Genomic DNA, 16,015 nt, shown 5'->3' on the forward strand with positions numbered 1-16,015 from the left:
CTCCCGCCCTTCCTCCCTCCCCGCTGAGGGGGCCGGTCCCTCACAAGCTCGGGGGCGGGAAACAACCGCGACACTGGCGTGACTTTAATGGTAAAAATTTTATTGGCGTAACTGCAAGAATTTTAAATGGAGGAGAAAGAAAAAAAAAAAAAAAGCGGAGTCAGAAGTTTACAAGGGAGGAAAGAATCAAATAATTGTCGACCCAGCAGAGCTTCCCCCAGCCCAGCCCGGACGTGATGTGAAAGGCCTTCCCCAGGGGAAGCGTCTGGCCCGGGGGTGCACACACAGACCCTCCCGGAGCACCTCCGTTCGCACCCCCACACCCCAGCAGCGGCTGTGCTACCCTAAAACCGCATCCGCACTGACGGAATGGGCATTCTGGACACCCACAGCGGCGGCAGCCACCACCAGGCATTATTTGGCAGAGTAGCATCGGTCTGGCATCCCCACACATGAGACACCTGATGAAGGCAGAAGGTGAGTGTGACATCATCTCGGTTAAGCACTATGGCCAAAGGAGCCTCCTCTCAGCACCACACGCCCCACACAGCACCCTGCACCCAGGTGTGCCACAAGTGTCACTAACGAAGCCTCAGCTAGCAGTGAGGTAGGTTAAAGATTCCCCAGACAGGGAAACTGAGGCACGGGATTACACAGTTTGCAGGTGTCACACAAAGTGACCATGCCAAAAACATCTCACCCCTTTCCAGCACTTGCACACAACAGCTGTGTGTCCCCTCAGCGGCACCAAGGAAGTTGACCTTTCCAGCGAGATAAACATAGGCAGCTTAGGAACATCAACATCCATTTAAAGTCAAACAGACTTACAAGATGAAAAGGCAAATGTATAAGGACTCTTGCCTCAAGAATTTCCCAGAGCTGTGCTCAGCCCAGCTGACACAGCTCCAGTGCTCCCACAGCTCCCTCTGGTCTCACACCCACACACTGAGGTTTGTTTGTCAGGGGAAATCACGGGGACAGTTTCAGTGACCTGAGCAGGGCAGTGCAGCACCGTGACGAGGTTACATGGGACAGTGAGCCAGGGCGATCAGGGCTGGTTTCTGGCACAGCCGCCCCTGGACCCCTATAATGCACCTGCCAAGCTGCAAAACTCAACTGGTTGCCAATGGTGGCAGAGCTGCAGCTCTCTGGGGCAGTAATTCCAAACACTGCTCCCAGGGCTGGTACCACAGAACGCCACTGGGAATTTCAGCGCAATACTTCCCTCTCCATAGCACTCTCCAGCCAGAGATTTGACATGAACTAAGCCTCACAATAACCTCACAAATCCATGCTAAACTGCCCCCATTTTACAGATGGGGAAGCTGAGGCACGGTAAGATTTAGTGACTGGCCCAAAGCTGCACAGCTAGTAAGGAACCGACTCTGTGTCCCAGTTTCTTCTCCTCAGTCAGAAGACCTTTCTTCCACAGAAAGAAAAGGAGCCCCCTTCCTCAGTTAACCCTGTTCTGGTTTCAGGCAGCTGAAGAAGAGAAACCAAGGGCAAAGCATCATATTAAGACTCCCTTTTAACATCCTGGAAGCTGGGCTTTGGGAGAATGGCAGGTGATTCAATACAGCAGTTTACAGGTTACAATAAAAACCAAAATTACACTTTTAGGTGACCCAGAGGAGGAGAAAAAAATCCAAACCCAAACCTATTCACAGTTCACCTGCCTGTGCTAGGGAAAAATAAAATACAAGTCACCTTCCCTTGCCCAAAGATTCCAGCCCCTCCCAACCCGCAACAAAAAGGAAATATTGAATGTTAGTTAGGCTTAATAAAGCGTTGAGATTACAGATGCAGTAAGCCAGCACAACTGGCACACTGCCTAGAACAGCACAGCTTGATATAAAAGTTGCTTTCTTAAAATCACTTCATAACCAATTTCTGTATAAGAGGATTAAAAGTAAATTAGATATGAATTCAAAATCAGTGTAGAAATCTACAGTTCTTATCAAAGACAGGATACAGTATTCATTTCGATAGTAACACTTCAAGTGTGTCATGCACACCTGACCCCCAGGACTCATTATACCAGTAACAGTCAATAGAAAAGGTTATTGCTGTAGCATCTCTCAGTAGAACACGTTTAACAAGAGCACAGAAAAGGGAAACACCAAGGGGCTGATAGGTCTCATTAGCAAACTGGAAGAAGAAAGGATATAAATTTAGGAATTTTTTTTTCCTGGCTTCTTAAACCCTTCCTTCTCTTCACTCTTGTGACAGATTCAGGCCCTGATAGATGGGAGAGTTTCAGGCCAGATAAACACACGCACGTCACACTCGCTCATGACAGGGATGGATGAAAAAGGCTGCTCTAACCTCTCTGCACCTGTGTTTAAAGAAGGGGTGGTGCCTCTTCCTCTCTCCCAGGAGCAGGAGGTGAGGGGAGCAGATTCCCTGAGCCGGCCTGGGTGCCTATGGAGCTTCCTGGCACAGCATGTCCCCACAGGAGAGCACAACAGTGCTGAGGGATGGTTGGGGCTTACCCCACCTCCTGCTCCAGTGTGCTGAGAAAAGGCATTGAGAAAAGGGGTAACAAACTAGGAAAAAAAGAAAACCACCCCACACAGAAACATCTTGATTCCTCTTAATTAAAAAAAAAGTAAGTGGTATTGTCTCCTTACAGTGTAATGGAACTGGAGAGACCCTTGCAGGGTCTTGGCTGCCCGTGCTGATGCTCTGGTCTCAGCAAGTCAAACAGACCATGTACCTCTGTGATCAGAGCCACGGCGGCACTGAGGTCACAGGGAGGCCTGGCTGTGCAGGCAAAAGCCTGAGAATGAGGTGTCAAAGCAGAGGGCTGTGTTGTCTGCAAGTGTCACCATTTGCTCAGAGAGCTGACACAGGCTGAAATGTACTGGCAAAGCCTCCTGCTGCCAGGAGGGGGCTGGGAAAATCTCCCTGTTAGAGCCCTCGAGCTAAGCTCAGCTAAGCTCAGCTGTCAGTCACACAGACAACACACACACCATAATGAGGGATATCTCAGCCTCTCTCTTCTGAGACACAGCAAGGGCGTTTCCAGTTTAATGGTCCATCTCATCTCTGGCTGGATCTACTGCCTCTCCATAGCAGCACTTCCCACCCCCCACCCCCCTCCTCCCCTGCCTGGTAAGGTTCCTAAATCACAGTAATGTTCTGAGAGACAGAACTGCCAAGGGGGTGGCAGAAAGATGCTTTAGCGCTCATCTATGGTGCCTCTAACAGAAGAGCTTGAGGAAACAGTTCTGGCAGTAGGGCTTGTCGTTCTGCTCTTTGAAGGTTCCTTTGTTGAGCTGCTTGAGGCAGAAGGCACAGACAAAGTGTTCTGGGTGGAATTTCTTGCCCATAGCAGTGATGCAGCGTCCTGTGATGGGCTTCTGGCAGCCGGAGCAGAGCGAGCCGCGGCGCTCGTGGTAATGCACCTCGCAGTAGGGCTGGCCGTCGTGCTCGAAGAAGCTGCCGTTGACAAACGGGGTGAAACATTCCTGCAGCAGGACAAAGCAAAGGGGACAGGTTGTATGAGAAGCTGGGGTGGTGGGGAGGGGCAGCTCTGTAAGCGTCCTCTGCTCTATGGCACAGCCCAGCTGTGCTGTGGGCAGGTGAACTGCTCCCTTTCAGCACTGTCCTGTTATCCAGAGCCAAACTCTGTCCATCATGAAGAGTTTCCAAAAAAAGACTGAGAAATGGACAGATACAGACACAAGCAAGGGAATTAAGCAGCTCCTTCGCCCAGCTGGCTTCACTTCTACAAAGAAAATACTACGGATGAGCTACCAGCTATGTCCAGCCAGGAAAAAAGAGAACATTCCTGCAATGAGATGGGAAACACTGCAGCACCTTTCTCTGGTTTTTGGGTGTTTTTTCCCACTACAGCTTCCCCACAAGGGCAAGCAGAAGAGAAGACCAACACAGGCTTTTATGCAGCAGAATCCTTATGAGCATGGGACTGGTTCCAGCTGAGAAAATCAGGCACAATTAATCTTTATGAGTGACCTCTCCAGAATGGCTGGCATTAGGCAGGTATACTATGCAAAGGATTGTCCAGCCTGAAATATTTCCACCAGTTACACAAGGGGCACTGCTGGGAGAAACTGTTTATAGTGTAATGATGTTGAATAGATAATGGAAAAAGGCTACACCAGCTATGGGCTAATAAATGTCCAGAGCTGCTCCCCCACCCCCAGTGCCAGGCAGCTGAGACACTTCACTGCAAAATTTTCAACAGAAGCAGCCACCATCCCCACCAGACTGGGGAGACTCCTGTCCTTGTAAAAGTGGGAAACTGAGGCAGCAGAATTAAGGAAGAGACTTGAGGACCCTGCCAGATTTACCGAACATATCAACAGCAAGACCCAGAGGAGCCTGAATCTTGGTTTTGCTGTCCTCTTCCCCAGGAAGGACACTGAGTATCACACACAGCTGGCTCCCAGCGTGTGGACAAGTCCAGCAAACAGCCTGCAGAGCCATGGGCAGCTGAACACTTGCAGTAGCAGGAAAATGGAGTTTGCCTGCAGCAAGTCCGAGACTTTACCAATGCTGACAGTTACTTCAGTAAAGTCTCCTCCCTCAGCCAGCAGGACAGCTGAAAAGTTTGCTCTGCTTTTGCAGAAACAGGAAGAGAATCATGTCTTGTGGCCTGGAAGAAATCTGTGCTGGCCTCACTAATTCAGGCTGCAGCAGGGGGAAAGGAAAGTGCTTAATAAAGTCTCAATCTCTGCATGAGAAGGCATAGTCCCTCCAGCACCAATCAGGCATGGCTTCTGCACCACTCTGCACACCACTGCAGGAGCCACAGACAGTCCCAACAGGCTGGTGACCGTCTGCTCTGAGCATCACAACAGCAATCAGCAGCTTGTGGTTCTGGCTGCTTGATCTGGTTTCTGCCTTTTCTCCCACTCTACAAAACAGCGGCTGATTTGGCTCCTCTCTTGGGGACGGTAAGAGTTAATACTTGCAATGCTCTCTGAAAGAGTGCCAAGCATTTAATCTGCAGTATTCCTGTTTATTATGCCTGTTGTATGGAGCTTGCCACTATTTCACTGACTTGCATGTTTGTCTGAACAAGGTCACTCTCATTAGTTTACATTGTCACATGGTGCACGGGAGGAAGATCCTCAAAAATCTGATTGCTGAAGCAAGTGCTCAGAGAGAAACTTAGCTTATAATTATTTAAAGGTCACAGAAAATATCTCTCTTTATCTGTGAGCTGCTGCAGAAGCCCATAATTGAAGCTGGGAACAGAAAGAGCAAAGCAACTCAGAAGTTTAATATAAACAGACAGAGAACAAGATGATGTTTGGTTGCTGGCATGTTTTTATGTTGTGAGGCTGGCTGCCCTTCACTACCCCACAGACACCTTTCCCTGATATGGGACCAGAAGCCTCAGAGTGGAAACAAGAGGGGTCATACAGCAGCAGCAAAGGACCTTGGGTTTCTTACCCGACAGACAAAGCACTCGGGGTGCCACAGGGTGTTCAAGGCAGAGATGTAGTTTTCCAGGATAGCCCGGGCACAGCCTCCGCACTTGGGAGCAAACATATCAAAGTAGTCCTTGCGGCAATAGGCTTTGCCATCCTTCTCATGAAATCCTGCCAAAGGAGAGGAGAGGCAAAGGGATCAGCTCCCCATCTTCTCCCGTGGCCACACAACCTGTGCAGGGTAACCCATGTGGGTAGGATCATCCTTCCCTCTGCTAACAAACAAAGCACCTACAGCTGCTCCTTGTTCTGTTCCCCTCCCATCCCAGCAGAGGCATGTTCTTACTCCCCAGGGAGAAGCCATAATTACTGGCACCATCCTTCCCCCATAAACAGCTCCCTTGGAACTCCAGCAGTTCGCCTGTGATGCCTTAGGCTATACCCCAGCAGCAGCTCTGCCTCACTCTGTCCTCTGCAGTTCAGGGGGGAGAATGCTTTCCCCTTGCATAAACCAGCAGTACCTTCAGGTCCAAAGAAAGCTCCACACTGAGCACAGAAAAAGTGTTCAGGGTGCCATGTCCTGTCCAAAGCCGTCACCACTTTCTGTTCAGAAGAAAACACAAAGTGCAGGACATGTAAATGATGGCTTGAGCTTAGAGGTGAGTAAGGGGGGCTGGGGAGAGGGGAGAACACATGAATGTTGGTGCTGTCAAGAGCAAGTATTAAAATAGACTGTCCTTTAGAGGGCAGAGTCAATTCACCCCTGCCTCTGCCTCGTTCAGACTTTACCACTGCACACTTTTTTTTACCCTAAAAGGATCTTAGGCACTGCTTCCTCCCTTACACAGGGCCCCATCCAGTCCTCAGGACCAGCAGTGGTGCCTGTTACCACAGGCTACCAACAACAAAAGCTGAGCAATGTGAGATTCTGAAGGAACTTCAGCAAAGGTAAGAGGGACCAACTCCACTCACTGGTGTAAGAATTTGACTGTGTGTGCCAAGTTGCTTCCCTTTCAAAGCGAGGACACAACAAATTCAGAAATTCCTGAACAAAATCATCCACCCAGGATATATGGGTGAAGTGGAACTTTAGCACCTAGGCCTGCAGCAGCTTGCCAGCACCGTGACTCCCCCAAGGAACTCACATCAAGGATGGGCCCATTGCAGTAGTAGCAGCGAGGAGAGAAGAGGTTGTGATAGTCCTTCTCGCAGTAGGGCTGCCCATCCCGCTCAAAGAAGTTCCGAGACCCGATCTCCTCCTGGCAGTGGGTGCAGACGAAGTGCTCAGGGTGCCAGGTTTTCCCCATGGCTGTAACTACCTGTTGGGAAGACAGATTATGGAGAACAACTCTATCTCTCCCCCTCCTAGACCACATGACAAGATACCAGCTGGAGGTCAGCAAGAATGACAAGTTCTACTACTCGAGTGAGCCCTGGACTGGGGTAGCATGAAAACTGAATTACCTATCATCTCAGGAGAGGGCAGTCCCTCAGGGGCAGGGTAGAGGTCACTGGAGGAGCTTACAGCGTACCTAGCCAGTGGATAAATAGAGTACTTCAGTTTCTCCAGCATCTCCAGTCTCTCCAGCCTCACGAAACAGCCCTCCCCATTACTCCCATCTGCAGCCCAAGGTTCAGCAATGAGGCAGCACCTTCAACTCACCTGCCCAGCAATAGGCTTCTTGCAGGCTCCGCAGACGCCTTTGGCAACTGTAGCTACACCCAGTTTATTCAGGTCAGACTGAAGACTTCCCAGCATGGTATCCAGCTGACTGCCAGGCTTGGAGGCTGTGGATGGAGGGGAGCTGCTCCCAGCTTTTCCCTGTGCCATGAACTGCAGGAAAGAGAAAACAAACCCTGTGAGGTGAATGCTGCTATGCTTATCAGATAAATGCCTGCTGTTGCTGCCAGTGACTCCTCTGCAGAGACAGACAGGAGTCAGCTATGCTCTCTGAAGAAGCTGATGAGAGCCAGGATTAAGTACACACATGTATTCTGCCCATGCAGAGACATGCAGAGAACTGAGATATGTAATAGCAGAGCTGTGAACTGAGGATTTCATTTTCTTTCACTGCACATACAGCAGAAGTCACCAGCACATCCCAGGCACTCAGTACAGTGCTCTCCAAGCCTCTGCCAAAAATCTCCCTTTACCTCATCAGTTCCTGGCTAGCTGACAAAGCAGACACCATCCAGAGGGCCCCTTCTCCTTGACCTCTCTCCATTCCTATGCTCTTGCTCTCAGTTGTCTCTCCTCTCTGACAGAGATGCTCTTCTCCCACTCATCTCACCTCCCCTTCAGAGAGAAAATCTCCCTTTGCACTACCTTCTGCACATCTGTTTGTCAAGTCTCTCTCTCACTCTCAGGTGGTTCTCACCCTATGCCAGAGCTAAGCAACTGGAAGCAGGAAGGAAGGAACTCCCTCCCAGCTGGCTGCTGTTTACCTACAGAGAGGGCAGTGCATCCCCAGCAGCCAGGGCTGCCACGTGTATTGTAGCTGGAAATGCACCGGTGGGGGGAAGGGGATTTGGAGACTTGTCTCAGAGGCCCTTTCTGAAACTCACACCACCACAGCACACAGGGCTTGGAAAGGCTTCCCAAAGGAGGGGAGAAATGTTTTACTGAGGTTTGTAACTTATAAACAAAGCATATGTTCTCCTTGGCCACCACAGTCCCCTTTGCAGACAAACCCCAGCAAGGAAACAGATTAGTTTAGCTGACTTGGCACTGCCATAGCTGCTGTCAGGTTCAGGGACACACAAAGAAGTTGGGTTTAGAGCACGTTTTCTTTTACTAATAGAGTGAATTAAAACAGACAAAATCTATGCCTATGAACAACAGCCTGCTGCCAGCATAGCCAAAGGAGCAGGGACATGCTGAAGTGCTCCAAGCCTTGGCAGACCCTGCCCTTCCAGCCACAGGAGGAGCTCTATTCCCTGTCCTGCAGCTGCTTGTCCTTGCAGTTCACCAGTTTACTCAATGACAAATCCTGGTTTCTGCTCATTTGTATAAACATTCTCATGACATACAGGAATTTAGCTGCTTTTAAACACACATCCACACACTCCCCGGCCTTGCCTCATACGCAGCATGACTCCCAATGGATCCTAACACACAGCTTTTCCCCCTCCTCTCTCCTCCCATAACTTGCAACCTCTCCTAGTCCAGCAGCACAGAGCAGCCCTATCATACCCCAGCATCCTCACCCTAAAACAAACCCTTCACTACACAACACTCATTTGCTACCAAAAACTGTTACAGTGACTGTCTCCAAAGCACACACACAACTGCAAGGATACTCTCACAGAGGGAGATGACAGATCTTTGGAGACAAAGCCTGTCCAGAGCCCCAGGATAAAGCCCAGGCTTCCTGCACGGTGCAGCAGGAGGAAAAGGGCTGCACTGTGTGGAAACAATCACAGCTTCCCTTGCTCTAGCCAGGGGTTATGGCCACACAGGGTAAGCACAGATGCCACACAGGAGTGAAAAATACCATCCAGGGAGAAAGGAGATGAGATGAATTCAACATGTAGCAACAGAGCACTTCACCCTTGTAGTGACCTGGAGGGGCCACACACTCCCGCCAGTCACAGCTGACCCCTGAGCAGGCACAAATACCTGTGCACACCTCCATTTCTAGCTGGCCTGGCCATCCAGCCCTCTTGACAGCTCACAAATGAGCCCCCATCTGAAAGAGGTTTGTTTCCACCTCCTGTACATAATGCATGCTGTTTGTAAAGGACACTCAGCACACCATCCTCATAAACTGATCATGCAAAAGCCCTTCAAATTCCCACCCTTCACCTGTGAGATTTGCCTTCACTTAAGTTCAGAAAGGAGCTCTATAAGTAGCAAACCATGCAATACAGGATATTATCCACATTAACTGTGCTGGGAACTCCAGGAGCAGATCCCAACACATTCATCAACCAGAAGAGCACACACCATGCTGAGGAAACAGAAAGGGGATCCTGCCTTGTCAGAGGCTGTGGGGCCCTGGGGTGCAGGAGCAGCCAACAGACTGGCACTGCGGACGAGGGGAGGAGCAGAGGTCACCTGGAAAGTACAACAGGTCGAGATGCAGAGGTGTTTCCTTGCTCACTGCTTGAGAGCTGCCTGTACACTAACACTGCACATACACGTTAAGACTCCCCACTACCCTGGAGCTACAGCCCTTCCCTGGCAGGAGATGCAGAACAGGGTCTTGACCATGCCATCTCCTCCCCCAATCCACTCATAGAGTGGACACCTCCCTCCCTCCCCTAAAAGGGCAAACAGAAAGGATTGCTGAGCTGCTCCTTCCAGTATTCATGTTCTGCCATCTTCTACTCCCTCCACTTCAGAGGGACTGTGGCAGGGAGTGCTGCAGGCTGTGCTTCAGAGTTACCTTCTCAATCTCAGAGGGAAGTAAGAGTCCCTGCTGCACAAAGTGACTGTCAGGACACACAGGACCCACGTATCCCAGCAATTAATTGCGCAGACATGTACTGTGCAGTGCTACAGCTGGGATTAGATATTGTCCATGAGTCCTCTCTCCCATCCAGCAGTTCATACCAGCCTCTCCCTGAACACTGTATCTATTGAGCTGTCAAATTACAAGCAGTACTTGGACTGGAAAATACTGCTAAAAGCACAAACCAGAACAGAGAAGCCTGCCTGCATTTCTGGGAAGAAAGCTTCATCTTCAGTCTGACAGCCAACAGAGACAACTGCCTTGGTGCTAGGGGTCCAGGTCTGGGGAGAACAGGAATGTTTGGGATCTTCATTAGGAGGGGTGCCCACAACAGAAACCTCATGATAATCATTGTCAGAAGCTTCCCACTGGAAGAGAGGCTGGGGAGTCAAGCTGAAGGAAGAGACTGGACTAGGAACTGGGGTAGATGACACATGGGAAGGCTGAGGTGGAAGTGAGAGAAGAGGTGCAGGGCCAGGGGCAGGAGAAGGAGCAGCATTAGCAGGGACTGTCTTTGCAGCTTCTTTGGAAGGCTGGAGCTGGGAAGAGGCTGGAACAGAGATCATCCTCCTGGGGAGGAGCGGGGATTCTGGAGGAAAAACCACCTAGAAAGACACAGAGGAAGAAGAAAGGTGAATAAATCCAAAGAGGAACCAACAAGCACTTCCTTTTAACAGGAAGGCTGGCTGCTACCAGTATGTTTATCTAAGAGGAAAAAGCAGCAAGAAAGAGAAGGGAACTAGAAAAGGTGCTACTCACTGTAGCTTAAGGAAGAGCACCATCTTATTCATCCCCAGAAAGCCCTGCACAGGTACAACACTGGACAAAACAAAGCACGCCTCTGTGTCAGGCTTCCCGGTTTTAACAATAATCCCCACATGGACATTTGAGATGTGATAGCAGCAGACCGCATCAACATCAGCAGCTCCCTCAGATCCCACTCCAGTTCTTAAACATCCAGAACTAGGACCCTGTGCTGCCTTCCCTCTCAGACCAGACAAGGGTGAAGAGAAATAGTTCTTAACATTGTATCATTTAGTATGCTCAGAAACTCAATCTGCACCTCCACACAATGCTATCTGGATAGAGGGACATGCTGGAATTTCCCAGGACGTGTGACCCTGCTTTCTACCTTCTCTACTTGCTGTGCACCACTCTGTTCCTCCCCCCGGGGCCTGGCAGTGACTGTGACCCCCTCTGTCAGCCAGGCATCCTGGCTTTGCCATTCTTCCTGCTCCTGTTGGTTATCGATGCCCAGTCTGTCCTGAAGCTCCTCAATCAAGTGATCTCGTGACTCAGTCTTGTGGAATATGGCAGGACCTAGTTTACGCCTTGGAGAGAGGTCCCGAGACATTGGATGCACATTTGAAGTCTCTTTTGTCCTCCTGATTAAAGATTTAATCTAAATGACAAAGGCAATAGTATCAGCAGAGAAGAGCAATGTCAGAGCAAGCCCCAAGATGCAACAGCACAAACTCAAAGACATTAGTGACAATTGTGAGCAGGAAGAGTGATGGCATTTATTCCACAATGCCAAAATTCCTCTTGGCACAGCCCAGAACAGTGACTCAGTGCAAGGAAAAACCCTGTAAGGATAATCACAGCAGCCAAAAATAACTGTCTAGAAAAGGAAGGGAAAGATTAACCAGCGGGAAGCCAAGATAGGAGGTGCAGCATGAGCACTCCACGGAGCATTACAAAAACTTCAGCATCACAAGGGCACAGAGCTGCCTCTCTGAGTTTGCCCTTGACAGGCACAAGGCTCTTGGTCAGAGATGTCTGGTGCACAAAGTGTACTTCCAGCATGGAAAGGAACACTAACAGCTCCAGTAATGAGACCTAAAAAGGTAAGCAAGGCAGAGGAGCTGCCACCCCAGTCAGTAGGATGAAACAGCCCTTTCAGCTTTTTGAAGGTCTCTGTGGACTGCACCTTACCCCAGTCAGGGAAAAAAAAATCCATTTCACAAGGAAGTCCCTACAAGCAGCCATGTTCTGTGCTGCTGAATCACATGCAGGAGAGATCACGAGACAAGGCGGGGGTTGTGAAGCCCCGTGACATGCAGCTGTCAGTGACACTGCTCAGAGCTCATGCTGTTAGTGGGGTGAGCCCAGGCACACTCACTGCACACACACACTGTTAGTGTGCTGGCAGAACAGTCCTGGCTAGGACTTGCCCTACTACATTCACTCAGGGCCTGCCTGGCCTGACGCAGAAATCCTCTCAATGGGTGGTTTGGAGACACATGGCAGATCCCATTCAGCCTTCCCAAAGTTTTCAGGAGATTCTGGAGTGACTGCAGAGCTTCTGAACTGCTCATTTTCCTGTTCTCCTTTGGCCTTGTTCATGTTAGCAGTACCTCCCTTCCTAAGAGTTCTGTCTCTGCCCTGCCTCTTCTTGCCCAGATCAGGATAGTGGTGTACCTCGGTTTCATGTGGGACTTCAGCTTTTAGCTCCTGTCCTTGCTCCACTACAAGGCCCGACTGGTTTTTAGTGTCTGGGAAGACAACCCACCGATCCAGGGCAACAACAGAAGGTTCATTAACAGAATCCAAGACATTTTCATTCTTTGCATGCACCTCTGGCACATGTGCAGGCAGCTCCAGGGCCCACAGCTCATCTAAAGCTGTTTCCACACTTCTGCCCTGGGAAGGAAGAGCTGAGTTGTCCCTGAGTGCTCCCTGCTGATGTGGCTCTTTGGGTATCTGCCCTTTCAGAGCATTTGAAATGGGTACACTTGAGACTTTGGGGTCAGTTCTCTGCTCCTTCTCAGTCTCTTTTGCCATGTCATACCCTAAGCCCCGTGCCTCCACATTAGCAGATCTACAGAGAAGCTCCACACTGGAAGCTGGCACAGCTTGGGAAGTATTTCTGGAAGAGTCAGGCTTTCTGTTCAGCTGAACTAAGCTTGCAGAGGCCACCTGCTCCCCACGAGTAACATAACCAGAGGAGCTCCGTGGTGGGGGCACAGGGACAGTTTGTGCTAAAGGGGGCACAGGTGGAGGGGCAGCAGGATGCCCTGACAAAGGCAGAACTGCAGTGTCACTGCCTCCTTCAATGCAGGGCCCTGCTGATGGGACAGATGTTGGCACTGTCGAGTCCCCACTGTGACTTGCAGAAGGGTGTTTGGAATGGGACAGCACTGTTAAACTGTGAGGAGAGTTGCTGGAGTCTGCATTTGCTGAACTGGCAACCGGTTCTAGGGAAGAGTCAGAAATCAGAGACATAGTGGAACTAGTCTGCAAAAAAAGAGACAGAAGGAATAAGGAGAGAAAAAGATAATGACAGAGATAAGGAGAAGGAAATAAAGTCACAGAATTAAGCATTATAAGAATCATAACTTCCAAATCAAAAAGCTATGTTGACCCAAATCCTTACTTCCAAGAGTAAGGAAGAAAAATAAGACACCAAAGAGCAGAACCAGTATGACACTGTACCAATCTTCACGAGTTCTACAGCCACTGGGATCCTTTTCCTGGGCCCTCCTCCTCAATGACAGTCAGTGTTTACCTGCAGCTGTGATGGGGGCACGGCACAGCCACTGCCACTGCTGGGAAGCCAGCTCCAAACCCAGGTGTGTCTCAACTGTGAGTAAAGGTCACATTAACTTACTCACAGTCAGACATGTAAATTTTATATTCCAAAGCTGCGAAAAATTCAATCAATGAATAGAACAAAGCATGACATTTTCTTCTTGATACACTAATAAAATGCTCCAGTTGCCTGAGCTCATGACAGTGAAAACAAAGCTTCAGGGCATTCACAGTAAGAGCAGATGACACGGGCTTTGTTCTATTCACATCACTAATCTCACCTTGGAAGTGACACACACTGAATCTATAGGAGCCTGTCAGTCATTCCATGCCCTTGTGAGCATTGCTTAGGTGGCAGATTAGCCTCTTCCCCTTAGGGCAAAGACTCCACATTGACATTGTAATAAAATCAGTATTAATTTTGATCCAAAAAACATTCTAAAAAGAGCAACTAATACAGAGGTTTTGATTTTCCTTGACTTACAGGGTCTTTTGAAAACAAAAGATCATGGGTTGTTCTTTCCCCACTTCCAGTGGTTCCTGACTGAGCTCTAGGAGACAGTGGCACTACTCCTTTTTCTTAGAAAAAGAGACTCAGAACAGCGACTTGGACAAGCTCACACAGCAGGTCAACCTAAGACCAAGACTGTGCCTTCTCAGTTTTAAAAATGTATCCACAAAGGATTTCCAAATCCAAGAGCTAGCTCTGGATCTCAAGACCTGCTCTGACTCTGAGTCATATTTTCCAGAGAAGCCTGAAGAAGTCAGATGCTTATGCTCTGAGGTGGATGGCCACATAACTTCCTAAGCCCCATGTATGCTACTTCAGTCTCCACTTACCTTTCTGAGACACTTATAATGAAAAAAATGATATAATTAACCAGAACATGCACAAATCCTGTCAGTAAATGGAAGAATAATAATCTTCAGCTGACCTGAGCTCCTACCATAACGAGGGGCCAGGAGCTGGCACACACGCACACACTTGCAAAGTCACACCAGTACTGCTACAAGGAGACTGTTCTCAGAAAGGAAAGAGCAATAAGAGACCAAATTTCACTACAGATTGCTCCTCCCCTCGAGTAGCACAGCCACAGTCACAGCTGAGAGGAAAATGACTAGCAAGTGTATTAAAATGAGGGAATTTCCCAATAGTGCCCTCTCCTTGTATTTTGCCTAAGATGGGCACACCTGTAAAAGTAACCTGGTTTGATGTTGTGCTTCACACTTGGTTCCCAGACTTCCTAAAATGAAGTCAGTAATTTTCAAGGCAAGAGTAATGTTTTGCTCAAGCATCAGTATTTTCAACATTGAAACCATACTAATTCCATAATAAAAGCACTGGGTGAGCACTCAACAGTAACACAACAGTTAACTACGAGCATCCAGCTATGCAGTAAGCAGGCATCACATTACACAGAAATGGCAGAGGGTAAAAAAACAAGTGCATTAAGTAATCTCAGTGCCTGATGACTGATGAACCAGATAACCAAAATCAAATGGATTCTGTAAGCAAAAAGAAGGGGCAACAAATTAGGGTGAGCAAGATATGATTAAAGGGTAGTGTATCATCACCTTTTATTCTGGGGTGCAAGGCAAATCAAGCACCAGTGCTCTCCACTCCTCCCACCCCCATCTATTGCAACTTCTACCAACTCCAACTAATTACACATCATATTTGGGTATTTTATCCTGTTTCCTGCAGTCACACACAGATCTGATACTCAAACAGCAGCCTTTCATACTCCACCTTTGCAAGGACTCCCCTTGTCTCCCTTATATTCTGACACTGGTACAGACTAGAATACATTTTTACAGGCAAGTTAACAATCCCAGGTGACACAAACAGAAGAGGTATAACCATACAAAAAGGACTGAAGGGAAAAAATGAAACAACCTGGAGGACAGGAAAAAAGGAAAGTAACTTAAAAACAGTCAATGACAACATTAACAAAAGGGAAACGATCACAGAAGCCATGTTCCTTGTGCTCCAAGAAGAACGTTCAGGCACAGATGAGCTCAATGTTTAGGCACAGATGAGCTCAATGCCTCACAAAAATATCAATGCTCTGCTTAATAAAGACCAAATCTTATTCTTGCTGCATTTCAAATTGGTCTCTGAGGTCAACTGAAAACTAAGCCAGGAAGGCAGGTGGTGTACTGTCACAGCAGCTCATCTCTGTCATGCAGGTTTTACTGGAGATTCTAAAGCTTCTTCTCAAGAGTGCACAGTACTGGAACACCCACACTTAAAAATGTCCACTCCCTGTATCTTGACAAAGAAACCTGTGCTGGGCAGAGTAATTCTCAGTTGCCAGGAGCTCACCTGGGAGCAAAGTCTGGGCCACACCCTGAGTTTGTTTTCTGATAAAAGCAGAAGGGGCACAAGGCCATAGCGCTCAGCTCCCACAGCACATGGAAGGAGCAGGGCCGGGAATGCCAGAAGCACAAGTGGGAACTCTCTCCAGTGTTTCAGCCAGGCTGAACAGAGCTTGTGGGTATCCTGCACTACACCCTAGGACCTCAGAAAGCGAAAAAAGGCAACACTAAGGTGTCAGTATTTGCAACTGACTAAACACACACTACAGTAAGTCTAGAGAAAACGCTGAAGAACTGGATTGTCACCAA

At 48.8% G+C, this 16,015-nt stretch overlaps 1 protein-coding gene across 4 annotated transcripts in view; it reads right to left on the bottom strand.

Moving 5' to 3' along the window:
- Positions 1 to 79: 79 nt before the first annotated feature.
- Positions 80 to 16,015, bottom strand: part of PXN (paxillin) — a 54,046-nt gene continuing 38,110 nt past the window's right edge. For 3 of the 4 annotated variants that reach the window (XM_040080944.2, XM_040080946.2, XM_040080945.2), the window contains exons 7-15: positions 12,056 to 13,093; positions 10,989 to 11,258; positions 10,042 to 10,461; positions 9,379 to 9,459; positions 7,066 to 7,236; positions 6,548 to 6,721; positions 5,924 to 6,005; positions 5,425 to 5,573; positions 80 to 3,470 (exon numbers count right to left, since the gene is read on the bottom strand). In XM_040080944.2, the coding sequence (XP_039936878.1) occupies positions 3,204 to 3,470; positions 5,425 to 5,573; positions 5,924 to 6,005; positions 6,548 to 6,721; positions 7,066 to 7,236; positions 9,379 to 9,459; positions 10,042 to 10,461; positions 10,989 to 11,258; positions 12,056 to 13,093 (2,652 nt within the window). In that variant the 3' untranslated portion in view covers positions 80 to 3,203. The remainder of the gene's footprint in view (positions 3,471 to 5,424; positions 5,574 to 5,923; positions 6,006 to 6,547; positions 6,722 to 7,065; positions 7,237 to 9,378; positions 9,460 to 10,041; positions 10,462 to 10,988; positions 11,259 to 12,055; positions 13,094 to 16,015) is intronic. The other variant, XM_040080947.1, reaches the window with a different exon arrangement.

The sequence above is a fragment of the Hirundo rustica genome, chromosome 17 (assembly GCF_015227805.2).
Source record: "Hirundo rustica isolate bHirRus1 chromosome 17, bHirRus1.pri.v3, whole genome shotgun sequence".
In the NCBI taxonomy this organism is placed as follows: Eukaryota; Metazoa; Chordata; class Aves; order Passeriformes; family Hirundinidae; genus Hirundo; species Hirundo rustica.